Source organism: Sphaerodactylus townsendi, linkage group LG05 (assembly GCF_021028975.2).
Source record: "Sphaerodactylus townsendi isolate TG3544 linkage group LG05, MPM_Stown_v2.3, whole genome shotgun sequence".
Classification (NCBI taxonomy): domain Eukaryota; kingdom Metazoa; phylum Chordata; class Lepidosauria; order Squamata; family Sphaerodactylidae; genus Sphaerodactylus; species Sphaerodactylus townsendi.
The window spans coordinates 3,914,187-3,942,118 of NC_059429.1; the positions used below are offsets into that span (position 1 = coordinate 3,914,187).

The following is a 27,932-nucleotide window of genomic DNA, read 5'->3' on the forward strand; positions in this document are numbered from 1 at the left end:
TGAAGTTAGAAAGCCAACACTAACCCACACTTTCCCCCAACCCAGGAAGTTTCAAGGTGATTTAGATATGCAGAAACCAAAAGAGCTCTTGGAACAAAATTCCACTTCAGTAACATCAGCAGAGAACAGCACATTTTTCTGCAGTATCAGCTGAGAAAGTTCCCTTTCTCGGAAGCTCCTGGGGGCATCTTGAATAATGTCCTTCAAGAACTTTTCAGGGAGGGTAGACCATTGTAGTGTCTACTCCATAAGCTCGCCTGCTAGAATGAAAACTAACGGGATTTTGTAACCAGTTTATTCCTGCCTACAATTTTATAAACCAAAGTTCATTTCATTACTGTCTAAAATTTATGCTGGAATAAACACTGTTAGTACTTGAAGCAGCACTAGACACCCATCTAACAAATTACCATTGATATGCCTCCAAACTAAATTTACAGGATATTGGGTTTTTTTTAAAAAAACCCAACAAGTAAAACTCTTTGAGAAACAGCCTGACAAAACCTAATGCTTGCCATTGCTGAAGCCAGAGGCACCCCAGTAATCTTGGGGTACCTAACAGAATAACATAATTGGGGACAGAAGTGTACAGTATATACATGCACCTAGGAGACAGTCACATTGAACTGGCTGAGGTTATGTTAACAGATCTATGGCCCTGTTTCTCTGTTGTACAGGATCCCAAAGCAGCAAAATCCATGCTTACCAACCAACTATATTTCATTGCTTAAGAGCACATACGGTGCTAAAGAGCGAATGGGAAGGTTGACTGTAAGCTCCACAGGACAGGAAATTGCGGGGGGGAGGGAGGAAGGAGATGCAGGCTGGTATAGGAAACAGGGAGAAATGCCTTCCTCCTGGCTATGCATGCTGGAACTTATTTTCAGCCAGGAGGGGCAGTCAAAGCATCAGGGATGACACCTAGTGATTGAGATGCATTCCTAATTCCAGGCCAAGGCTATACGAAATATAGACGGTGATGTAGGTGATTGAGATGCATTCCTGTAAATATAACTGCTTTTAGATATATGCACTCTGCCTGTTCGATGTAACCATTCTGTTAATAGAACATTCTTTCCTTGATCTCACTTTCAGGATTTTACATGCTTGGTAGATAAATAGGCTTCTCCTCGACACCTTCTACTCCCATGGGAAGCGGAGGGTCTCTGTTGCTCTGTGGAGGCAGACGGCCAGGCGGCTTTCTCTGTCGCCCTTCCAGGCTCCGATGTAACTCTTTCTCACATTCTTTGGGAAAATGGGTGGGGGGATTGATCTTGGACAAAGAGGGGTGCAAAAGCCAGGTCTCGCAGAACTGGCTTCTGACCAACAATCCAGAGCCTGTTCGTTGTTTCCAGGATCAAGACCCAACACAAAGGCTTCAGGGACACAAAAGGTCTGAAGGATCTGAAAGATGCCTGCACCGGCGTGATGCAGTTATCAAGAACGGCACACTCTAATCTGGAGAACCAAGTTTGATTTTCACTCCTCTGCATGAAGCCTGCTGGGTGACCTTAAGTCCAGGCAGTTCTCTCTCAAACTACTCCTGAACATCTCTTGCCTTGAAAACCGTATGGGGTTTACACACACAGCAGGATAGCAGCATTGCGTTCAGGTAATTCCTGGGGCTTCTCAAGGAACAGCTTTCTAAGTTTCTGGGAGAGGGCAGAAAGAAGCCAGGGAGAAAGGACACTTGTATTCAAAATTTGTGAGCGCAGGGATACCCAGCCTATTATATTACAGCGCTCACAAATCCCATACACAGGAGAGCCTATATGCTGGCTAGATTTAACCTCATGCCATCTCCGCTACATAGAGGAAGACTTAAAGGTCTTCCAAGAGATAAGAGGTTGTGTATCTGTAGCATAGGACAGCTGGATTCCATCCCACACATTCTCCTGAACTGCTTATTATACCAAGAACTCCGATCCAGCCTGCTATCCCAAGCTATAGACCCTATGATTGATTATACCGAATCAGATAAAGTAGTTACGCTTTTAAATTGTCAGGATTTTCATTGTTGCCTTATAGTGGCAAAGTTTTTGTCAGAAGTTTGCAAACTGAATGTATGACAAACGCGAAGTTTTTTACTATTCACTTTTTAACTGGAACTGTATTTTATACAATCGTGTATATGCCAATAAAGGCTTATTGAATTGAATTGTATTCAAAATTAGCAGGCAGGTGCAACTGTGTTGGGCTTGGAGAAACAAGTGAAGGGGGAGAAGTTGCTGGCTACGAACAGCATTTTCCTTTCTTCTGTCCCACCGCATGTCTTGGGCTGTTATTGGCCCGACCCCCCAGGAGAACCTATTCCTTTTGCCAGCTGCTGATACTACTTCTGTTTTCTTTCCCGGTGTGATAAAAGACATTTCACACCAATATTGCAGAAGTTGTGGGGCCTACTAGAAGAGCTGAGACTGTTGCTTGCCAGAGATGATGCTGGTGGAGGAACAAGCATATGTAAAGCCATGAAGCAGACAGATTAAAACTATCCAGTGGTACCACTGAGGCTACAAGGACAACAGCGTCTCAGGAATGTTTTCAAAACCTTCCCACAAAGTCTGTTGCGCGAGCAGCCTTTCAGATAACTGTGTGCCAGCTTGGGGTAGGGTGAAAGCAGTTCACATTTTAACAAAATAATTTGGAAAACAGGGTGTTCGCTTGATTGGGCAAGTGACAGTTATACCTGTAAAATCAACTGTAGACTGACATTTTTTTTATCCTTATATAAATGTGAGGCAGTGCAATCCTTCCAAAAATCAAACTACACCTAGCTTGGCACAGTACCGTCCAATGAAATTGGAGGGAGTGGTATTCGTTCTGTAAGCTCCTCTGTCTAAAACAGGGGTCTGCAACCTGTGGCTCTCCAGATGTTCATGGACTACAAAGCAGGGGCTGATGGGATGTGTAGTCCATGAACATCCGGAAAACCACAGGTTGCAGACCCCTGGTCTAAAAGGAAACATTTGGCAACAGCCACTGTGTACATCAACACACACACACACACACACCAATCTTTAATGCAGTCAACTGAGAACCAAGTGTGGTGCTGGGCTTGGGTCAGGGAGCTTTGGATCTGAATGGCTACTGAAACCTTGAGGCTTGGAAAGTGACAACTGCGTACTCCTCAGGCAGTTGGGAAACAGGATAATCCCCCGCATAGATCCCCAGAGCCCACAGGATATGAACGCAGGGAGTGAACAGCATAATGTCAGGAACACATGCAGTGATCTCAAACCCTTCCTCTTACAAAACAGCTAACATTTCAAACAATGGTTAAGTGAACCCGTGTTGCCTGTTGTCGCTGTTTACATGACAGGCGCAGGGGCCATTGCCGGGATCCCGGCTTCAGGATGGGACCTGGTTTATACAGGAAACGCTGTCTTTCTCTGCCCACTGTGCATCTGAGAATCCCCCCTACTCAAGAATCCCTCCACAACACACTTACTGGCACAAAATGGTGGCCACCTAGAGAGTCCACTCTAATGGCAGTTGCCTGCAGAGACCACCAGAATGGTGGATTTAAGGGGGGGAACTAGAATGCTTCCTGTTTGCCCCAGTATGCACAGGCACGCAGGAAGTGTTTGAAACCTGCATTAAAGGGGGAAAGCCGCAAATTTAGCAACTTTCACTCAACCCGGGTCCAGCCAAACATAACAGGTTAGAAGAATTTGGGGAGCAGGTTCTGTGGGAACTTCTCCCCTTAACGCTTGTTCACACCCAGTTGTATTTGGCCCGTGCAGCATCATCCTGCATGAGTTTGTTTGGCAAGGTACAAATCCCTTACGGACTTGATTGAAGACGCAAACAAAAATACTCATCCTGTTGGATATGGAAGTCCCCACTGACCCTGAACAATGTGTGACTTTCACCCACTCCCGGTTACAGCTCGCAAAGTTTCACAGCTGTAAGACTAAGGTCCTCCCCACCCCCCCAGGGCCAAAAACAAAGAAAGATACCAAGTTCTACGCATCATTTGGTTCTTTTCCTACAGAATCGCCGGCAGAGCTGAGAGCGTAACGCTGCATCTGGTCTTATCTTAGAAGAACAGACAGGCACAGCACCTGGTTTGGCAATCTTTATATCCACAATACATAATAACCATGCATAAAAGTCAAAATGAGTATTTACATGGAAAATTGCACTTAACAGAAGAGTCAGCAGGAAGCAAATGAGAGGGAAAACCTTTTTTTCTGCACCACCAATGTGACAGCCCCAACTGACCTGTGGAGTGTTGCTGGCCTCCTCCCCAGTACAAAGAAGTCGCAGAAGAGGCTGCGGAGCCTCGCTTGAGTCCTGCCCCCTCCGGTGACAAGCTGCAGTTCTGCTGAAGGAGCCCTTCATTGTGTCCCCAGCCCCTGCCTGGATCTGCCCCCTGAGACCGTGGTGGGGTTTCTTCGCTGTCAAAAAAAACAGCACACTTGCATACAGGGCCTGGGCCCTCTCCATCCTTGACATGGGAGTAGACGTGCCACTTTGGAGACAAAGCAGAGACCAAACAAAGGGGGGCATCTGCTGCGGAGGGTTAAGGATGGTTCTGGCCCCCCTGTTCCCTCGCAGCAGCTTGGATGTGCCGGCAAGGTAAGGATACTTGGCTCAAGAGGAAGAACTGGGGTGAGACCCTCCGGAAAAAGCTTCCGCTCCCTCTCGAGTCAAACAGGGGACCTCAGACAAAAACGCACAAGGATTGAAGACACGGCTCTTCCTGCTTCCTGTTCCCCGGCACAAAGCCGGCCCTGTCCAACCTCCAGGCTCCACCCGCCAGTCACTGCTGCCCCAGAGGGGAAATGGAGGCCCGAGGCTTTTGTCGCAAGGCGCAGGCCAGAGAGATGTAGACAAACAGCAAGTAAAGACACAGGAGTGGTGAGGGATGCAGGGTTTCTCCCTCTGCTGCCTTCTTGCGCCGGCTTAAGTCAGAAGCACGTGGCCTGAGAAGGACTGAGGCCTGAGAAGTGGAGCTTGGGGTCAGCAGCTCAGCTCTCTGCTTTCTTTGCAGCCGCCAGCTACTCAGGATTCGTGACCTCTGCCTGCTTGTGCAACGTAATCCTCATGCACTCTAGTAAGCCCCGAAGCTCAGCTAGCAGCACCCCACTCTTCAGCAACCCAGGAGCGCCTCTCAGCGAGAATCATCTCCCCAGTACAGGAAAGGCCACTACGGCCTTCCAACCTTTAGGTGGGATAAATCTGTCAAGGGTTAAATGTGTCCTGGTGCTGGGTATCTAATGCCCTTCAATCATGCCCCCTCTTGCCTTTATTACTGGCGACTCTTGAACAGGCTTTCAGACTCCTAAAGTGGAAGCCCACCCTCGAGAAGGAGGAGTCTTTAACTTTGAAAGCAATTCAAATGGTGCAACCAAGGCTGACTTCCTTGAGATGGGGAAATTGCATTTATCTGTCATACACGCAACTGAACGCAATTGTGTTTCCCAATTTCACCTTTATTAGTATCTGTGTTCTTCGGGGGGCCGTGAGAGGGGAGGCTCAGACCAGGAAAGAGGAAAAAGCAAATCCTTCATCATACCAAGGAGGGAAGCCAGACACAAGACCAAACTGCACAACTCTTTTGCCAGCGGGAAGTGAATCGTGCTGGGAGACCCTGCTGGCAGCCAATGAAAAAGCAGCTCAAAAGGTCAAAGCAGCCGCTGCAGATTAAAGCTCAGGCTGCTCAGAGTTCTCCCCGGCCTTCCCCCCACCCCCCCACCCCAAGAGGATTTATCAGACAAGACGAATCCTCAGACACGGCATGCAGTGCCACTCTGCAGCCTGGACAAACAGCATGGTTGGCTCCCTCCTCTGGGTCTCCGGCGTGTGGTGTGACTCAGCAGCCAGGCCACAAACCCCAGACAGGGACTATCTCTGGTTTCAGCCTGGCTGGCTGCATGACACCCACTTCCTTCCCAGACTGCAAATCAAAGGATGCTCCTGACCAGCCAAGCGGTTCAACTCCCAGCGGGCTAATGGGATAAAGATGAGGAACGTGATCCTACACTTGTTCCTGCAGGCTGAGAAAGGCTGCAAAACCGGATGAGCAGTAGGAGAATTCAATGGGATCGCTGTCGCCTAACCATAAGAAGGCAGTTGGCGGCTCCTACCCTCAACCCAAGCCTACGTACGCTCATTTACAACCCCAAACATTAGTTTGGCAAACACAGCAAATTCTAGAAAGCAGGATTCAACCTCCTCCCCCATCCCAAGTACTAAAAAAGGTAAAGTTTCCCCTTCAGTCGTATCCGACCCTGGGATACCACTGCAAGCAGCGATTTTATAGGCAAGCCTCTTTGTGGGGGTAGTTTGCCATTGCTTTCCCTGGCTATTCTTTACCCCCTAGCTATGAGCTAGGTACTCATTTACCGACCAAGAAATGGATGGATGGCCGAGTTGACCATGAGCCAGCTGCCAGGATATCTGACCCACAGGGGGCTCAAGTAGTACTAGGCAGAAATTGCAGTTCTCCACTTACATCGGGACTCCCATCTTGCCACTCCACAAGCATCCCCCATCATCCCAAAAACTCCACCGGATGACAAGGAAAACCTGACAGACTTTCTCCAACCAGGAAAGGGATGGCTTGGGGGCGGGGGGGGGGGGGGGATGTGGGAGAGAAGAGGATGAAGAACCGTGACAGTCAGCCTTTCCTATCCATTTAAGTTTTGGTGGTGTTTTAGCCCTGCATGATGTCAGAGTTCTGGTACATCATGTTAAGTAATACAATCATTTAGAACCAAAAAAAAAAATCAAGTTTTTTCTAGGAAAAAAAGAACCATTTTGGAGAACGTGATGGAAGAAGCGGCAGCCGCACGAGGGGAGAAGGAGCGACGCAGGCAACAGGCCAGGGAGGCGGCAGGCAGCTCCAAGACGCTTTTGCTTAGAGTGTTACCAAAAGAGAGGAAAAAGTGACCGAGCTCTCGCAACTATATCAGTCAAGAACTTTAACATTGCGAATTATGTACATGGCATGAAAAATATTGCCTCACACTCACTCCAGCATTAAGTTTTTTGCACGCACAAGGAAGGAGAAGGTAAAGGGAGTGAGACTGGGGGAATAGAACAGCATGCACAGAGAGAGAGAGAGAGAGAATCCAGGAGGTCTCTGAGGAAAGATTTCTCTACAGAGCAAAGCGGCGCCGTTCTCTACACACTGCAAGGAGGCTCTACCAAAGCCATTAGGCTGGCACTTAATTGCACAGGAGGCTGATGAACAGAGAGCCCTAAAGGAAGAGCAGGAGAGCACCAGCAGCCACATCATATACAGCCTCCGCTCTGGGAGGATCACAAATGTAACGCAATGGTGTTCTCCATTGTTCCCAATCTGGAAAAACAAACAGACAGAAGACGGGAGAGTGAACGCTTTCATGGGTTGGAAGCACGGAGAACTACAGCGCAAGACCAGCTCTGCATTGGGGGGTGGGGGGGGGGGGTGGCGTCTTTTCAGCAGCCTTTTGGGGTGCGAGTGAGTGGTGGGAACCTAAAAGCAGGTCTTTTCCCAAAAGGCTGGAAAACTGAAGCGTGGCTGGATGGGTCTTTTCTTGGCTTTGATCTCTTGGGCCCCATGGAAGAGTCAAAGCCCCTGCCCCAAGTGCGGTTATTTCTTCTGCCCCCACAATGACAACAACAACAACAAACGTCTTCTTCCATTCCCATAGGTGAGAGAGAGGAAAATGAAAGTTAAAGAGTAGGGGGGCATGGGGGGAGTCACTGTTTTTAGTAGATTTTTCATAAGCAAGAGACAACCAAACCCCGACCATCTGCCAACTCAATATTTATAATTCAACCCCAACCCCCAATTCTTTTTTTTATAAAGAAAACACATTCTAACAGGATTCACCAGAGGCAAAGGAATGCTAACCCTATGGAGGCAACACTCTAAGAGGAGGGGGGAAAGGTGGAGTGGGGTTGTGAAAATGTAATGGGGGGGCACTGGATGAGAGGAGACACTGGAGGAGGAGTGCACACGGATTTCTAAGTGAAGCTCAGGCATCGTGAGAGGCAGGAGCGTGTCCCGAGAGGTCACAGGTTCTGGCAACACTGGAGTTTGTTGGATTTCTGTCCGTCGGTGGTGGGGGGCACGCTGATATCCACCACATTGTTTCCAGGAGACTCGTCATGGAGCGAATCGGGTCTACCCAATCTGCTTCCTGGGGAACCTGTCACGGTGAATCTCTACAGAAAGAAGCAATGAACCAGAAGGGGCTCCCTGCATTACACACCACAATGTGTTTCCACTTGAAGGCCGAGGGGGGGAGAACCCCGCTGGGGCATCGGCACCAACAAAGGGAAGTCTACATTATCAAAGAACAGCTGTAACATGAGCCTTCCTAGACATCTGAATGAGAGACAGCATGGCGTAGTGGTTGAGGTGTTTGGACCAGGAACTGGGAAACCTAGGTTTGAATCCCCACTCTGCAGGGAAACTTGCTGGGAGCCGTCAGGCCAGTCACTGTCAACTCTGGCAACACTGTCAACTCTGGCAAGAATTTGGATGGGAGACCTCCCAGGAATATCAGGAACGCCAGCCGTGAGGTGATGGCAGGCGATGGCAAACCACAGGACCAGGGGTCTGCAACCTGTGGCTCTCCAGATGTTCATGGACTACAAATCCCATTGGCCATGCTGGCAGGGGCTGGTGGGAATTGTAGTCCATGAACATCTGGAGAGCCGCAGGTTGCAGACCCCTGCACTGGACCATCTCTTGCCTTGAAAACCCTACAGGGTTTTCACTTGGCTGTCAAAAATAAATCTAAGTGGACCTTTCAAAAACAGCTACTCTCTTGAGCCTGAACAGAAAAGTCTGAAGTTCAGAGTCTGTGAATTCCTGATCTAGGGAGCCTCCAGTGACAATCCCCCTGCGCATGTCACTTGCCTTTCAAGGAACTTATCTTTCAGGACACAAGCAAACCACCCTCCACATGAATGGGCCAGGGCAGCAGGCCTAACCTACTTAATGCTGTACAGCACAGGTGTCAAACTCGCGGCCCTCCAGATGTTATGGACTACAGTTCCCATCAGCCCCTGCCAGCACGATCCCCTACCTGCAATACAAAGCAGTTTGGGGCTCCAGCTGTTTCCTTCCCAAGAATGCAAGACACAGCTGAGAACAGAACACTGGATGGAAATTCAAGGAGCAAAAAGGAGAGGCCCAGAAGGGAATCTGTATTCCCGTTTCAAAACAAGGATGAAGCAAGCGGGACAAACTTCACCCTACCCCAAGAGGCTGAAGTCATAGTTTGCCTGTTTCAAACTCTATACCTGGAAGAAGCAATCTCCTCAGCTACCTGCCTGCCAAGGAAGACCCTCGTGTGTCTTCAGCGGAACTGGGGAGGATGCAGAGAATCAAGGAAACGGGTGCTCAGCCTCACTCCTGCTCTGCGGCTCCTAACCCAACACGCATGGGCTGCTGCACACTGCTGGAGGCGACAGGTGGCAACAGGCGAGCCACCTCCAGAGAGATCCGCCATCACTGCGGTCTACCAAGAATCTTTGGAGGAAAGCAACGTGACATCTGACGAGCTGCTTGTTTAAACCAGGGGAGAAGGGAGTGTGTACATATTCTTCCCTGCCAGAGGCAGAGCTACCAGGGGTATGTGCGTGCACTGAACTGGGTGCACGCCTTGGGGGGGTGGTGGAAAATCCCCCCCCCCGGCAGCAGTGGCGTAGGAGGTTAAGAGCTCATGTATCTAATCTGGAGGAACCAGGTTTGATTCCCAGCTCTGCCGTCTGAGCTGTGGAGGCTTGTCTGGGGAATTCAGATTAGCCTGTGCACTCCCACACACGCCAGCTGGGTGACCTTGGGCTAGTCACAGCTTCTCAGAGCTCTCTCAGCCCCACCTACCTCACAGGGTGTTTGTGGTGAGGGGGGAAGGGCAAGGAGATTGTAAGCCCCTTTGAGTCTCCTGCAGGAGAGAAAGGGGGGATATAAATCAAACCCTTCTTCTTCTTCTTACCTTAGTTAAGCCTGAAAGTGGAGGCTGGAAAAGCAGCCTATTCACTTGAGGCTGAAAACGGCCTGGTGGGAACTACACTTCCCAGGAGACCCTACGAGCCTCAAGTGAACAGGCCGCTTTTTCCAGCCTGCACTTTCAAACTGAACTAAGGTAAGTGTGTGGGGCGGGGCAGGGTGGAAAACGTAGAGTGCACACTGGGAGCGGTATGGCCCCGCTACGCCTCTGTCCCCTGCCCCCTGCATTCTCTACCTTGATATCTGCATCACCCAGCCAGGAACTGGTCTCTATACTGTGGTGCTGTCACATTCCACAAGCCACAGTTTGCTCTTCTTTTTGAATGCATAAACATCCTGCGGGGAGTCACAAACAGCCCCAGGTTCCCAAGACAGTACACGTGCAACTCAAACACAAACACGGAGGGTTTTCCCCTGGAAATACCAGCTATTCCCATGAGCGTGTGAAATACTCCCATCATCAGCTATGGAGCCTGCTGAAAACCAGCTACTAGCAGCTAGAGCAGGGGTCTGCAACCTGTGGCTCTTCAGATGTTCATGGACTACAATTCCCATCAGCCCCTGCCAGCATGGCCAATTGATCCAGAAATTGAAACTTGTACAGAACACAGCAGCCAGGCTCCTCTCTGGGGCAACAGCTAGGGACCGGATTACGTGGTCCTATACCAACTGCACTGGCTGCCAATCGAGTACCGGGTCATGTTTAAAGTTTTGCTATTGACCTTCAAAGCCATTCGCTGCCTTGGCCCTGCTTATCTGAGGGACTGTCTCTCCCTATATCGCCCTTCTAGGCCCCTCTGCTCATCGAAGGCGGACCTACTGGTGATCCCTGGCCCCAAGGCGATCCAGCTGGCCTCTACAAGGGCCAGGGCCTTTACGGCTCTGGCCCCTACCTGGTGGAACAGGCTTCCGGGTGAGATCAGGGCCCTGCGGGACTTACAAAGTTTTTGCAGGGCCTGTAAAACGGACCTGTTCCGCCAGGCATTTGGCCAGCCGGGATGATGTCAACTCCGCCATAAGAACATCTGGCCCGTAGGTATATAAAGGGGGGGTTAAAGCCATCTATAGTCTTGGTTTTATGTATTATTTTATGTAATTTATATATTATGGTGTTTTTAAATTGTTTTATTATTGATGGACACCACCCTGAGCCTTTGGGGAGGGCAGTATATAAATACAATCAATCGACAGACAGACAGACAGACAGACAGACAGACAGACAGACAGACAGACAGACAGACAGACAGACAGACAGACAGACAGACAGACAGACAGACAGACAGACAGACAGACATCTGGAGAGCCACAGGTTGCAGACCCCTGAGCTAGAGAATGTGCTTCACTGGCCGTGGAAGATCAGCCGGCCGGCAGGGAGAGCTGCCTCCCGGAAATAATGCCAGCAGCCCTTGGACAGCAGCAAAGCCCCTGGCCCTGCACACAGGGGACCCCAGGTTTAATCTCCTTTCCATCAATCTCAGGCACTCTCTTGTTTCTACCTCAAGCTGCCCACCAGTGCCTCCTGACAATGCTGGAGAACGGTGACCCAGCCCTGCGTAAGGCGACTGCACCAGGTCTCCCATGCCATACATGTGCTCCAAATCAGGACTTTCTGGTCACCCACAACTACTCACACAGCACAAGCCTCAGCCATTTAGAAGCAGGGCCTTTACAACTGTGGCTCAGAGGCTGTGGAACCTCCCGCCTCCACCCTCAGAACGCCCCGCCAGGGAAGAGTCGGAGGCAATCAGAGAGGCAGAGAACCATCCGAAGACGATACAACAGAGCAACAAGCCACTTGTACTCTTGGAGGCTTTCGCGGCTGGAATCAACCAGCGCTGGTCGATGCCTGCAATTAACAAACTAAACCGAACCCTACCAATATCTATATGATCTACGTATTCTCTCATAGGGACCCCTGAAGCCACCTTCCACCGAGTTAGGCCACCAAGCCACCCAGGACAGTGTTGTCTGCTCAGACTGGCAGCCGCTCTCTGGGGTCTTAGGGAGGAGTCTTCCATATCCCCCACTACCTGATCTTTTTACCTGGGGATGCCAAGGGGGATTGAACCGGGGACCTTCTGGCTCCCAAGCGGATGCTCTGCCACAGGGCTTCTTCTCAGCTTGCTAAACCATCAAAATGCTGTAAAGAACTTTGGGGCAGCCCTGGGTGTTGGCAACCCGACAGGACACCTACACCAGGCTTCGCCCCCCCCCCCGCCCGCCCACGCCCTTCCTCACGCTCCATCACTTTGGCTTCTCCTGCCAGGAGTTCTCACCTGTGAGAATATTCTTGAAAGCTTCTTCTACATTTGTTGAATCAAGCGCTGAAGTTTCAATGAAAGACAAGTTGTTTTTTTCTGGCAGGAAGCGGGGGCGGGGGGAGAGAAGGGAGGAGAGGAAGAGAGTTATTTATTTGGACCTCCAGCCCAAGGGCTCACGTTAACATGGGATTATAATCAATAGGTGGATGAATCGCCACCTTCCTCTTTTATTCTCCAGATCCGGGGGGAGGGGGGGGGGCAAAAACAGGTGACAGAATTTAAAGCTGAGAGATGGTTTATTTTGTTCATCTGAGAACATGACAGCAGGGATCAGCGTTGGCCGGCCATACCTCCCTCCTTCCCAACTTAGTCCCTGAGCGGCTCAGCTACACATGTTTTGTTCAAATTACCCTGTAAAACCACCGCCAACCACTCACGGCAGCTAGAATCAATTAACTGTAGCATCTTACGCTCACGGCCAGCAAAGCTCTCTGGACTTAACTCTTGTCACTAAGAAACTGGGGTACCTAGTTCCAGTTAACCTTTCCCCCCTTGCTCCTGTGCCCCCACTCCCCTTGATTTTGGATAGGACCATTTTATGAATGAAATCAGGACCACCTCTCAGCAAGAAGCCATGGCGCCAATCGCCTTCCAGACGCAGAATTTGAAAGCTGTGCTCCGCATCTCATAGGCCAGAGGCGGCGGCAAACACCTGCCGCTGAAAGGCAGCAATTCTGCATCTGAAGCCCGAAGCCACAGAGGCTGACCAACCTGCAAAAGCGCGGGCCTCGTCTGTGGGCACAGCCCTCAGGTGGCGCAAGTCGCTCTTGTTCCCCACCAGCATGATGACGATATTGTTGTCCGCGTGATCCCGGAGCTCCTTCAGCCAGCGTTCCACGTTCTCGTACGTCAGGTGCTTGGCGATGTCGTAAACCAGAAGTGCCCCGACGGCTCCACGGTAGTACCTGAAAACAGCAGGACAAAGGAGAACTCAGGAAGGGCCCTGGAGGATGGGACCAGATGCCCACCTCACCCTGCAGTCTATTCCTTCATAGGGGCCAGCCAAATGCTCCTAGGAAGCCCACAACATAGGGCAGTGGTGGCGAACCTATGGCACTCCAGATGTTCATGGACTACAATTCCCATCAGCCCCTGCCAGCATGGCCAATTGGCCATCCTGGCCAATTGGGCTGATGGGATGTGAATCCATGGTATCTGGAGCTCCACTGGGATTGCTCCACCACGGTTATAGAACATCCATCAGTACTAGTACTTCCACTACAGGGAATGCTGAGCCCATCTAGCAGTTTGGGGTTTTTTAATGACTCACCACCAGATGGCAGGAAGGTTTACAGGACACAAAGATAAAGTGAAGAAAAGACCTGCTAGATATACCTGCTAGAACACTTCAGGCTCTGTTCCATCCAGAGGCATAGCGCCAATGGGGCTGGGTGGGGCGCAATGTCCTGGGGGCATGGCATGGTGGGGGCGTGGCATTCTGGGGGGACGAGCCAGAGGCTGACCCGGTTGCTGCGGTGGGGTGCAGAGCTGATGCGTAAGTGAGGAATCCCAACTTGCTCCGCCCCTGCTTCTATCCCAATGTCACTCACCTGGCAACAACTGTCATTCAATGCCAGGTTAAGACTTTAGTGTTTCACCAAACTTTTGGAAGAGGAAGTGTGCCACCCCTCCACAAATGCTGGTGCCTGATTGTGTTGTCCTACATTTCTGTAGGGTTGATTTGGTCTATTTATGGTTTTACTATGCCAAGACACAGCAACTAGATATTCTAACCCTGTGGTGGCGAACCTTTGGCACTCCAGATGTTATGGACTACAATTCCCATCAGCCCCTTCCAGGGGCTAATGGGAATTGTAGTCCATAACATCTGGAGTGCCAGCCCCTTCCAGCATGGCCAATGGCCATGCGGCTGATGGGAATTGTAGTCCATAACATCTGGAGTGCCAAAGGTTCGCCACCACTGTTCTAACCTGTTTTCAATACAGCCTAAGGTAAATCTTAGGTGATCTGTTAGATGAGTCTGACAGTTGTAGTCACTCAGCGTAAGGACAGTAACTTAAGATGTCTCTCTGATGATGTTATGAAGAGTATTGACTGTTCAAAAGCCCTAATCAAACTTTCTTCCCGAGAACCAAGGCCGCCCTTTCCCTCCCAGGCCTGGCAGAGCTTTGTACAACCACCCAGAGTGACCTGACACTGTACCCTTTCAGCGTACAAGGATTCATCCCCTGATGAGAGACTGAAGGTCACTAGACAAGCTTTCAGTAGATTGTTAGTGTCGCTCAGTGGAGAAGGGTGCTGGGCTAGGCAAAAACTTAGAACAGCAGATTTTACCAGATTTTGCTGTTGGCTGTGAGAAAGTTAGCATTCTGCCAACTATAGTTTTCACTACCACAGGACAGGTGTTCTACCAGGTAAGGACAGAATGAAGAACCCAAACCAGTTTTCACTTGGAAAAAAAAGACATCTAAGGAGCAAGTTTCATAAAAAAATGTTTTTAAAAATACTTAAAGAGAGTTTTGACTTGGGACCCAGATACACAGGAACAAGGCCTATAGAGGAGCTCTAACCTTCACTGTTTGGGGAAGAAAGGTGAACAGCTCAATTTCATTTCATCAGCCTCAAGTGTCTCCAAGAGCCAGTATTCAAATTTTCTCTGGATCATCCCAGACAGACATGATGCTGGCAGGGGATGATGGGAACTGTAGTCCATAACATCTGGAGGGCCGCAAGTTTGACACCTATGCTAGTAGGAGCAATCTGATTTCCGCCTTGCTTAGTCTATTTTTGTTTCTTTGATCATGGGAACAGTTTAAAGTTACAAAGGAAGAGCTGGTATGATCTCTAAACAAACCAGGCTTAGTCCACACATGCAACAGAATGAGACGGCAGAATAAGCTCAGCTACTTCAGACTGAGGTGAGGGGGAGTTAACTTCTTAATGTTCTGTCGGCTAAAAACCACAAGCAAATTTTTTTAAAAAAAATTCTTACTGGGGGAAAGCGCACGAAAGGCTAAGGCACAGCCTTTGCTAGTTCTCCACTTCCAAGGAGCAGTTACAGCAAAAAACCTCTGAAGAAAGAATGTAATTCCGAATCTGCAATCTGGAGTCCACTCTACCGCCAGACTATTTAGTTTTGTTGGTGTGTGGGCAAAGTGTGAGGGAGGGATCTGGAAGCTGACCCAGATCGGGGAACTGGGTTATGACAGTGACTCCTTCAATATGCTAACCTTTACTGAAACTTTTGCCCTCATTAAAGAGAGGCTGTTAGCAATGGACTATCAACAACTGCAGCTTGGCAAATAAATCTTGTTCACCAACAAATATGTCAATTCCTTTCACGCAGGGATACCCAGCCTATTAATATTATAGTGCTCACAAATCCCATACACAGGAGAGCCTATATGCTGGCTAGATTTAACATCATGCCATCTCCGCTACGTAGAGGAAGACTTAAAGGTCTTCCAAGCAGTAAGAGGTTCTATACCTGTAGCATAGGACAGCTGGATTCCATCCCACACATTCTCCTGAACTGCTTATTATACCAAGAACTCCGATCCAGCCTGTTATCCCAAGCTATAGACTCTATGATTAATTATACTGAATCAGATAAAATAGTTACGCTTTTAAATTGTCAGGATTTTCATTGTTGCCATATAGTGGCAAAGTTTTTGTCAGAAGTTTGTAAACTGAATGTATGACAAACGTGAAGTTTTTTACTATTCATTACCTGGAACTGTATTTTTATACTATCGTGTATATGCCAATTAAAGGCTTTTTGAATTGAAGCTGACCCTTGGTGAAGATCAGGAGTGCCTTGCAGGATCCAGCCCTAGTTCCACTGGCCCTAGCGCTCAAGAAATACAGGTCAACCGCAGGTGTCACGGATCCTGCCATTAGCATGCTCTCTACCTCAGTTTCAATCCTAACTGAAAGAAGCCTGAAATCTGCATGTGTGAGACACTCTTACGCAGAGGTGATGGCCCGATATCGCTCCTGACCAGCGGTGTCCCAGATCTGTGCCTTTATCGTCTTCCCATCCACCTGGATGCTTCTGGTGGCAAACTCCACGCCGATGGTGCTTTTGCTCTCCAGGTTGAACTCATTGCGTGTGAAGCGGGACAGGAGATTGCTCTTTCCCACCCCAGAGTCTCCAATCAGCACAACTGTGGGAGAGCAGCAAAGAATACAGAGTCAACGGTCTGAACGGAGGTGAACGGAGCACAGTAAAGATAAGGAGGGCACTGCAGCGAGCAGAACAGATAGGGAGGGCATTGTGACAAACAGTGCCTCACAGGAAAAGACACTTAGCTGGCCAAACTTGCTTGCAGTCCAGGAGAAATATGCGGGGATAGCAAGGGAGCTGGCTGCTTTGCAGGAACCTGCAGGAAAGCCAAAAGCTTTTCAGCCAAGGGTCAGCTCAATGCAGAGCCTTGACATGCGCCAGCAGCAAAAGGAGCCAGCGACGCTGCAGGCTCTACAGCAGAAGCACCCCACACTCTGGCACAGGGAATTCCCCGGCAAAACTTCCAGCCTGCCAAAGGCACGCTGCTGCTGCTGCCAGGGAGTGGGGGTGAGGAGGAATTGTGGGGAAACATTTTCCCCGTTCCCTACTAACAGGAACTTAAAAAAAAAATCTTTAGAAAAACTCAGAAATGTGGGGGAGTTCTAAAAAGGTACGAAATTTACTTTCCTTGGATTTAAGAATATTGTTCGCATACTCTGTAACTCTTGTGCTTTAAGCAAAATTGCCAAAAAAAACCCCAAAACCCTCCCAACCCGTAGCTAAATATTTAAATTTCATAAATATGTGGTAGGCAAGGGCAAGGCCCCTCTGAACGTCACTTGCCTTGAAAAACCCCCCGTGAGGTCACCATGTCAGCTGTCACTTGACAGCCAAAAACAGGCAATTAAAGTAATTTTATACACTACATTATAAACGATGATGCATCTTATATCATTAACACGGCAAAACATCATAGGTTCGTTGGTAAAGTAAGTATTGCACATATATTCCAATTTTTGTAAAAGGCTTTCACGGCTGGAATCAACCAGGTGCTGTGGATTTTCCGGGCTGTATGGCCGGGGTCTGGTAGCTTTAGCTTCTGACATTTCACCCGCATCTGTGGTTGGCAGTAAGCTGTGTTTCTCTCTGCAGCACCTCTGAAGATGGCAGCCACAGATGAGGTCAAAATGTTAGGAGCAAAAACTACCAGACCACAACTACACAGCCCAAAAAAACTACAAGAGCCAGTATTTTTCTTTTCTCAATTTTTTTTCCTGGGAGAAAAAAACAGGTTTTTACCATGGTGTCAAAAGTTTCTGGAAATGTTACATCTACTGCTACAGTTTCCTCCAGTACTGAATGTGATCCTCCCCTGCCGAATATCATGAACCATCACTACTCTGCTCCTATCACTGCCTGGGTGACCTCCATTTATTCCCTCCCTCCCCCAGCCCAGATCCCCAGTTACCTCCTGCCAAGCTCCAGTATACCAAGCTGTTTCCTTACCACCACCATCACCTCCATCTCCTGGAAACAAACCCCAGTGGGAGTAGCTCGATTAGTCTTAAATTACACAAGACCTCTTTTCATTGCAACAGGCAGAAGGGATTTGTTGATGCACAAGCTCTGGCCCACTTCCTCAGATGCTTTGGTGGATCTGCACCAGACAAAGTGGAATGCGGCCCACAAAAGATGGTTCTTGAGCAGTAAATCAGCTGCCCTTTGAGGCAAAACAATTCCTTTTTGTTCCTCCTCCTCCTCCTTCAGAGCCCCCTTATAAGCAGTTAATTTTTTAGAAAGACCAGGGGGCAAACGCAGCAAGCTCAACAGATAACTCATTGAAACAGAAAACACGCTAGAACAGAATCTGAAATTTACTTATTGAATTGTTAAAATTACTTTTTCCAACAGGAAGGGGGTTGGAGAGGAAGGAAGTGTAAATTACAGAGGCCCGGTGTCAAAAACAAGGCGACTCGACCAAAGGTCACCAGCCTCCTTGTCCAAGTTCAAGGCAATCCAGAGAAGAGTCTTCAACTGGCAGCCCTGCATGAGGATGTTAGCCCTTGGGCTGCCCTGGGTCCAAACCTTTAGAGATTGAACTGTCAGAGCACTGATGTAAAATGTGTCGGATCACCAAAATCTAACTGACAGCTAGGATCAAGTAACAAATGCTAGGATGGAAAATGCAAAACCTACATATACCCCAATGGTATCAGATTTTCTAAAAATACGAGAGTCAGAACTGTGTGAGAATCCTGAGCTGTATAGGAGTCTTGTAGGTTCAGTTCTGTATATTTCTAATTGGGTAAGACCAGACCTGGCTTATGCTGCCAGTGTTCTAAGTCGACATGTACATTATCCATCCATAAATGATTGGACTGCTTTACTGAGAGTCATTAAATACTTGAAGACTACTATAAATGATGGTTTGTGTATTGTGCCAGACAAAAACAGTAACCATTTAACAGCTATTGTTGATAGCTCATTTGCGGATAGTGAAGATCGAAAGTCTTGCACTGGGTTCATAGTTAAGTACGCAAACGTTCCAATTGCTTGGTGTTCACGTAAACAAATCAATGTGTGTTTGTCAACAAGTGAAGCAGAAATTGCCACTATGTCTGAGACAGCGAATGAATTGGTGTGGTTACAGTCTTTATTATCTGAACTGGGTGAGTCAGTACAAGTTCCTGTAAGTGTGTTTACAGATTCTCAAACAGCTATCCAGGTGGACGAAACTGAGAACTTGAAAGTTAGGAGTAAATACATAGGAGTCAAGTGTGACAACATAAGGCAACTTGTACAAAGTGGGAATATACCATCAACAATGTTGCTGATATGTTAACCAAACCTTTGGTAAAGCAACAGTTTATGCATTTGCTGAAAATGTTAAATGTCAATTGTTAAAGGCAAGCAATGTTGAATTTGTAAACAGTGTATAGTGTCATAGATTTTGAGAAGGGGTGTCAGAGCATTGATGTAAAATGTGTCTGATCATCAAAATCTAACTGACAGCTAACTGACAGGTAACCCCTGACAGCCTCATTCTGGGATTGATTGGCAATGGACTGTGATAGGCCAGTAAACCAGATATAAGGCTGCAGAGGACTATGAGACGCTTGCCTTCGCTTTGCTTTGCGAAGCACTTTGCTTGAGAGAGCTGTACTTGAGAACTAATAAAGTAGGACCGCTTCTATGAAGCAGAGCTGCTGTGTGAGAGTCTGATTCCAACCAGTTGTTCCAGTATATTGTACTACTCTGCTATAGGGGTTTTACCCCCTCCTTTCCCCCCTCCCTCTGATGTGAATGAAAAAAATATTTGGTATGGGAGATGGTATTGAAATGTTATACCGCAGATTTGATGGTGCTGGGATATCATGGGAATGCTGTATTAATTTTACTGATATGTGATACAATTGCTGTAAGCTGCCAGTTGGGGAAGAGCGGCCTGAAAATCGAACCAAAAATCCCATCAATAAATAAACCAGCAAGGTATACAGAAACCAAGGCCAACCAACCAGATTCTTGCAACACAAAGGTGACCTGGCCATTGTGGCCCACCCCTGCTCCCGGTGACACTTTGCCAAATTGAGATATTCTCCCCCACTGTGGCGCTTCCACACCTGAAGGGTCTGTAGCAACCAAGGCAGAGGCTATTTGGCATGTCAGAATCTTGCTCAAGGGCTTTAAAGCAGGGTTAGCAATGAGCTGATGAGCGAGCAGACCACAACAAACCAGGACTCTTAACAGTTGGCAATATTGCCAACCTACACTGCCTCAGCAGAAATCTTAATCTAGCCAGGGGTGACCAACCTATGGCACCCCATATGTTTGTGGACTACAATTCCCATCAGCCCCTGCCACCAAGGCCAATTGGCCTTGCAGACTGGGGCTGATGGGAATTGTAGTCCATGAACATCTGGAGTGCCATAAGTTGGCCTTTGGCAAAAAAAAAGCACCATTGCCCCAACCTGCATATCCAGAGACATTTTGCCTTGTTTATTCTGGGTTTTCTAGCCTTGCAGGGGTGGCGGGGTCACTGATATTCAAGGATCCAAAGACTACAAATGATTCTTCAGTCATCTTTCTGGCTTCTGAGGAATCAATAGGCAATGCCCACACACTTCCAAACATATTTGGCACAACCCCTTCATCCTTCTCCCTAGTGAAACCGAGCCTCACCACATGTGACTGCAAACATCTCCCTCCCCCTCCACTACCTTATGTCCAATTTCACATAGCAAGCTCCTTGTGGCAAGGATATGTTCGGTTGTACACTGAAGTATCACACTACAAAGTCATAATACATAAGACACAATCCCCTGGATTGCAGACTTGTTTTAAGATGTGAACTGAGATTTTCTTTTCAACGTTAGATCCTGTGCTTATGAATGTATGAAATTGCCCTCCACGGATGCAAACTCTTAGTCCATCCAGTGTCCATATGGCTGGCCTCCCACCCACCGCGCCCACCCAGCCTTCTCTCCCCTTCTCCACTCCCTTTTCCTCCCTTTTGATGTGGTATGAGAGGTAACTGGTGGTTCAGAGAATCACAGAATCCCTCAAGTTTTAGAATGGCACCACGTTATGATAGGTATATTAGTGGTTTATCAATTTTTAGCATTGGTACATGTTGTAAGCCGCCCTGAGCCTATAAAATGAATAACCTAAATTAAACCGAGCACGAGGTCCAATGCTTTTTGCCAGATATGTGCAGCCTTGCAACTGGGATAACAACTGGAACTCTCTGCATGCAAAACAGCAGTGCTCAACCACCAAGATGTGGCCATGCGCACGTGTGTGAGTGTGTGTTGGTAGAAATGCTGGAGAGATTCAAATGCACTTCCAAGCCCACCAGCTCCATGCCAAGCCAGGGCTGCCTGCAGGGTGTGCTGGGTGCTTTGTGCATATATCATTCTTTCCAGGGGAAGTCAAAAATACAACCCCAGGCCTCTGTGGAAGCAAACGGGAACGGGATCCTGTTCTAACACTTCTGCGTTCCTGCCCTCTTGGTTCAGAGGAAGGTTCCTCCTGCTACAGGACAGTTGCTACTGCCGCCCCATGAAACCAGGATCCAACCTAGAACCTTTGGTGGGAAATACAAGGGAGGGGCTTGCATTTAAATCAGAGCAATAAAGCAGGAAACCACCCCAGCCTCTGCAGGTCAGTTTTGCCACTGGGAAGCCATTTGTCCGAAACAATTCGCCTACCCGCCCCCCATCCCACCCATGAAAATCTCTTAAACTACTATGAAATCACCTTAAAAGACATCAATGCCTACCATTTCTGGGATGGAGAGGAATTTTCCCACAGGACTGGCTGGCTCCTAGGCATCGTTGTGACTCAGTTCATTCACTCATGCCCTGCAGTATGTCTTATTCCCGGCCCGCGGGAACTTTAACCCAGGGCATCCTGCTTGCCCCCACCCTTGTGCCACACTGAACTGCGCAAGAAGGGAATCCTGATGAGGAAACAAGCCTAGAATGCCGTCTTTCAGCTGGGCCTAGCACGTTTCCCTTTTAACAGAAAGACTCGTCCTTTTGCGCCAGCAGCATAACCCACTGGGAGGGCAGAGAAACATTTAAAAGACAACGCACGTTTTATGCATGGCCTGAGGCAAGTCACTATTATGCCTGGTCCAAAATTACACAATAAGTCTCCATGATATGAAGTTGTCAATTGGAAGCCCCATTCAACGGGCCAGGTACCCAGCTACAGCACAACCGCCCGCCAGCCTCAAGGAGGATTCCCAGTGGCGTGGGGAGGCTTAAAATGCAAGAAAGCCTCCCTGCCATCCACCAGGAAGCCCCCATTTGGCTTAGCAGACTTAACAGATGCGTCCTACTGCCAGGGAGAGCTGCAACAGCTGCCGGTACAGCCCTGCACTGCTCCAACTGGCGGATCCCCCACCCTACCCCACCTGAGAGACTGCTTTAAAGAGAACTCCAAGCAATGCATCACACTGTCCATAGCAGGTCGATGCAGCTAGTCACCTGCTTCAGATAAGACTAAGAATATGTGGATGAACATTGGAAACGCAGAGTTTCCCTATAGGTCACAGACATACCCAGTTGTCTCCAGATATGACAGCCATATAATTACCATCCAGTCACAGTTGACTTATGGTTACCCCACAGGGTTTTCAAGGCAAGAGATAGTCAGAGGTGGCTTGCCATTGCCTGCCTCGTGAACCTGATATCCTTGGAGCTCCCCCATCCAGTTACTTGCCAGGGTCAGGACTGAGAGTGTGTGACTGACCCAAGGTCACCTGAAAACTTTTCAAGGTGCAAGTGGGGATTCAAACCTAGGTTTTCCAGGTCCTAGTCTGACATCTTAACCATTACATCACGCTGGCTCTTACAGGTCCCAAAAGACCCTAAAAGAGCACTGCTATTACAAATGCAAAATGTTATTCCAAACTTGAGGCATCCAATGATTAAAATGGTAACAGTAGTCCTCTGTGTAAGCACCAGGTTGTTACTGGCCCACGGGGTGATGTCACATCACAACGTTTACTAGGCAGACTATTTTTGTGGGATGGCTTGCCATTGCCTTTCCCAGACATCTACGTTTTACCTCTAGCAGGCTGTGTAATTTTACTGACCTCGGAAGGCTGAGTCAACCCTGAGCCAGCCACCTGAACCAACGTCCATCAGGATCAACGTCAGGTCATGAGTGCAGGCTGGGCTACAGTACTGCAGATGACCGCTCTGCGCCACCGGGCTCATCCAACAATTACTGATTTGTTAACAGCTGTGAGAAATAAGGATAGCCAAAATCTGGTGCATTTCTAAAAATCTAAATTGAATACATAAGTTTCTCTCCCAATCTTAAACCAGCTTGTTAGCATTTGGGAACCTTTTATAAGATTCTGGAAAATCTACATAACTTGCAGAGTCATGTTGAGCACTGTTTTATGCTTTCCTAATTAATATTTGATGTTTATATTGTTTTTTACAAACTACACTGCAGGACAACAATAATTTAAAGGACAGCTAGTCTCACTATGGTGGGAACTCCAAGGACAGAAGGGGGCCAACAGGAACTCAGGAGAGCGTTTGGCTTCCTTGGCCAAGGAAAAGAAATTATGTTTTTGTTCTGTTCCTAAATGTTCCCTTTGTAGCAACCCCAGACCCAAAAATACTGCCGCTCGTTCTCACAGTTTCTAACTTCCTAAAGCATAAATAAGCACATTTGGATGGTGGGGGGTGCCTTCTAAAAACAAAAATGAAGCAGCACTTAAGGGACTGAGCTACATCTCAGAAGAAGAGTTGAATTTATATCCCTCCCCCAATTCTCTCCTATAGGAGACTCAAAGGGGCTGACAAACTCCTTTCCCTTCTCCCCTCACAACAAACACTCTGTGAGGTAGGTGGGGGTGAGAGAGCTCAGAACTGTGACTAGCCCAAGGTTGATGAGTGAGTTGGTGAGTGTTGGAGTGCTCAGGCTAATCTGAATTCCTCAGATAAGCCTCCACAGCTCAGGCAGCAGTGTGGGGAATCAAACCCAGTTCCTCCAGATTAGAGTACACCTGCTCTTAACCACTATGCTACCGGTGAGTAATCTTTCAGCAGCATTCCTGTACAAGTTGATAGGAGCCCCAAGTTACTAATATTGGTCCTGGTAGGTTAAAACACCATGAAGATTACAACACAAGAGTTGACAGGATGACTGGGCCACCTAAGGATGATTGCGGCCCCCAAATGCAAAAATAAAATAGCTCCGTCATCTACGCATTCTTCCTCTTCCATGACTTACCCAGTCCCCCACTACCAAACAAAAGCTAACTCAAATGTCAAAGTCCAAGAAACAATCTAACAACCAAAATCCAAGAAACAACCTACCAGCAGCATTACATGTGAACACACATCATCAGCATTTCTGTATAGGACAAGAGAAAGCATGCTGGCATGAAATTTTAAAATCACTGCTCTTGCTTTATGGTGAGAAAGGCAGCTCAGAGTGGATTTAGGGCAAGGGGTGGCAAATCTTTTTTTGTGAAAGAAGCACAAAAGAGAGCACACTAGATGAACCTCTAGGCCGTACAGGACTCGAGAATGGCTGACAAAAATACGAAGGAAGGGAATTTCTCTGGAATCGAACAGAATGAGCAGGTAGTTTAAGGAGGAACACAAACTTTTCATGCTCAGTTTCATGTCCCATGCTCCCAGGCCTCAGGACAAAGCATCATTTGCTTGTAAACACAAAAAGTCACCAATCCTCAAATACATCTGAGCCTAAGGGAATGTTTACACAACTCCTTCCCACCCTCGCTTCTCTCACGGCCACGGTCCTCCTTACAGACCCACAACCATTTCCCAAGAGAAACAGCTCTCAATTTCTCATCAAAGTACCCCGCCACGCCAATGCATACTTGCACACCCATCCACCTGTCCAAGAGTCTATTTTATGCTTTCCATAGGGCACCGCGAGGTTCACAGGGCAGAAATTCAGAGGATACACAGGTTGCTTCACCCCTCTCAGAACCATTTTCAAACTCTAGCAGCTCCCAACCGCCCCCACCAAGGTGGCCAACTCCAGCCCCCAGCCCTGTTCCTTTTTCCAAAAGTCAACAGCCCAGTCCTCAAACTTCCTACTCTGTCCCGCCAACCCACCCGCCCGAAAAGTACTTGTATGCAGATTCACATCCACAGAAGCCGGTCACGGCCACTATCTCTCCCAACTCTCTCCCACCCTCATTTCTCAACTTTTACATCAGGGTGTCATGCCACATCTGCCTTGGGTGGAGTGGGGGTGGGGGGGGGAGCAAGTTTGGATTAGAGCAGGAAATGTAGATAACCAAACCAGTCCCCATACTATTTCCCCCCATGTTAATTATTCCCACTGCAGTTTCCATGCCCTTTCCCAGCAGCACCCACTGCTTTCTCATCACCCAAAGCACCCCCCCTATATTGCCACCCTCCAACTTTGCGAGAGTTTCACCGCGCCCTACCCCATTCTAGCCCCTCCCTGCTCCTGTTTCCCTACTCCTCCTGAAGTCCCACACCCCAGCCCCTTCCCAACATATTTCCTCTCCAAGCTCCCTCCCTATTTTCCAAATCCCACAGACCCCTCTTCCCTACTGCCCCTTTCAAAGACCCTCCCCCGAACCCCACTTTAACTGAGTTCCCTCCCCACCCACAAATGTTCAAAGTCTCTTCTTCTTCCGCAGTCAACTTTCCAGCCCCCTCCAACTTCTCATTCTCCAAGCTTTCCACATCCCCACCCTTTCTGTTAAGCCCCCCCCCAACTGCAGGGCCTTCCACCTCACACTCTCCCTCCCCCCTCCCATTTCATGCCTCTCCTTCCAGATCATGCCAACCTTACCAGCCCCCTCCCCTCTCAAGCTCCCCCCCCTTGGGGCCCCCTCCTATACTTCAATCTCAGCCATCACCCACCCCACGCCCCTCCAAAAGCATCCCCACCAATATCCCCGCAGCCTCTTATTAACCCCCCTTCTCTCTGACCCCCTTTTCCCAAATGGGGGGACCAGGCATGCCCCTCCCCCATGCCCCTTCACAAGTCCCTCCCCCTTATTTTGAGGGGGGGCCGTATCCCACCACAGTCTCTTGTTAGACCCCTTCTTTCTGACCCCCCCCCTTTTTTCTCAAGTAGGGAACCAGGCATGCCCCTCCCCCTTATTTTGACACCCCCCCCCCATATCCCCCAGCCTTTTTTAACCCTTCTTTATTAAGTGGGGGAACCAGGCAGGCTCATCATTTCCAGCCCCCCCCCCCAGCCCCCAGGGCCCCCCCCGCCCCCAGCCCCTCATTAACTGCCCTTCTACCTGACCCGGGGTGGGGGGGGGAGACTAGGCACGGCCCTCCCCGGTCGCCCAGCCCCTACCTTTGAAGAGGTAGTCGTACTCGTCGTCGCGGGTTCCCATGGCGACGCCGCGGCCTTCGCTGCTTGCCCGGCGGGCGCTGTCCTTCCGCGGTTTCCGCCCCGCGGAGGAGGGAGGAGGGAGGAGGGAGGAGGCCGGACTAGGCCAGGCCGAGGCGAGCCCGTCGAACCCTTCGCTGACAGGCGCCGAGGGGAGCGGAGGGCGGGGCCCGCGACGGGGGAGCGGAGAAATAAGGGGCGGGGCCAGCCGGAGGGCTACACCGCCGCTCCCCCTATCTCCGCCCGCCTTCCCGTTCCCGGGGCGGGCCTTCACCCGGGTCTCGCGCGAGCTTAGCCAATGGGGGTGGCCAGAGCGGATGACCGGCGAGACGGAGGCCCAATGAGAAGGAAGGAAGGAAGGCGGGAGGCGGTTAACGGCTCTCTTTGGGTCAATAGGGGCGGGATCTCCGGCGGGGGGGAGGGGCCGGAAATGTCGTCCGTCCTTATTTGAATTTTTTTTTTTATTTTTATTTAGGGGACCGCAAAGCGCCTCCTGCAAGGATTTAATAGGGACAACATTTATACATTAAATAGAGCCATGAATGCGTGACGAGCTAACGTGGTGGGATTCAGCAGATAACACACACGGACAAGCGTGAAGCCGCCCATAGACACGTCTTATTTGTGTGTATTTATGTGAGTGTGTGTATATATACACAAAAGTGTATATTTATGCTTATATATATGAGAGACATACATATACACATTTTATACGTGTGTGTATATATAAATATACACACGTATGAAATGTGTATATGTATGTCTCTCATATGTGTATATGTATGTCTCTCTTGTGTGTATATATAAATATACACACAAAAAGTACGTGTGGGTATATGTGTGTGAGTGTGCATACACATAAAACTTGTGTCTGTGTGTATGTATATACACAAACACATTTTCTATGTGTGTATATGTAAATATGCACATTCTACGTGTGTTTGTGTATATATACCCTGTTTCCCCTAATATAAGACATCCCCGAAAAATAAGACATAGTAGAGGTTTTGCTGAAGTGCGAAATATAAGGCATCCCCTGAAAGTAAGACGTAGCAAAGTTTTTGTTTGGAAGCATGCCCGACGAACAGAACACAGGAAAAATAAGACATCCCCTGAAAATAAGACATAGTGCATCTTTGGGAGCAAAAATTAATATAAGACACTGTCTTATATTCGGGGAAACACGGTATATACATTTTATATATGTGTGTGTATACACGCAGATGTATGTATGTATCTATAATTCCCGAAGCCTAAATAAAGCCCAAAATATTCTGAGGGACCCATCTTTTTGAACTGTTACCATCTGGCAGGGCCCTCAGAACTAGGACCAAGAGGCTTAGAGACAGCTTCTACTCTAGAGCTGTGGCTATGCTAAACTCCGCTGCTTCATATTGATGTATTTGGGGCTGGGTAGAGATGGGTGGAGGAAGGGGAAAGGGAGGACGATGTATGAGTCTGAAATTGTGTGCATCGAGGAATGCCGCTGTAAATTTCGTTGTGTGTGCACAATGACAATAAAAATGCTTATGCTTATGCTTATGTGTGTTTGTGTATGTATTGAACTCATGCATATACATATACACACATATGTATTCCTGTTAGCCAGTGGTGGGATTCTATTAATTTAGCTAACAGTTCCCCTCCCCCCCCCGCACTCTCCCCCCACCACCCGCTTACCTGGCTGCTGCAAAAAGTTGGGCCACTGGGGGTGGGGGGGAGGTGAGGGAAGGCGGCGGCGGCTTGGCCAGGAAGGGTGAGTGAGGGGGCTCCAAAAACCCCTTCGCTGCCTCTCCCCTTGCTGCCCGGC

The 27,932-nt window shown here is 48.7% G+C and overlaps 1 protein-coding gene across 1 annotated transcript; it reads right to left on the minus strand.

Moving 5' to 3' along the window:
* Nucleotides 1-7,594: 7,594 nt before the first annotated feature.
* On the minus strand, nucleotides 7,595-26,372 carry RAB11B (RAB11B, member RAS oncogene family). Its single transcript, XM_048496412.1, has 5 exons — nucleotides 26,087-26,372; nucleotides 16,208-16,403; nucleotides 12,988-13,181; nucleotides 12,232-12,312; nucleotides 7,595-8,160 (listed from the first exon to the last, which is right to left on the minus strand). Exons 1-5 carry the CDS (start codon nucleotides 26,124-26,126, stop codon nucleotides 8,120-8,122), a joined length of 552 nt encoding a protein of 183 aa, XP_048352369.1. The 5' UTR covers nucleotides 26,127-26,372; the 3' UTR covers nucleotides 7,595-8,119.
* Between the last annotated feature and the right edge of the window lie 1,560 nt (nucleotides 26,373-27,932).

Excerpts from the sequence above, each read along its gene's own strand:
- RAB11B (XM_048496412.1), bottom strand. The coding sequence starts at position 26,126 with ATGGGAACCCGCGACGACGAGTACGACTACCTCTTCAAAG. Across the intron at positions 12,313-12,987 it reads CGAGGCCCGCGCTTTTGCAG|AAAAAAACAACTTGTCTTTC; the intron begins GTTGGTCAGCCT and ends GCTTCCTGCCAG. Across the intron at positions 8,161-12,231 it reads TTTCAAGAATATTCTCACAG|AGATTCACCGTGACAGGTTC; the intron begins GTGAGAACTCCT and ends TTCTTTCTGTAG.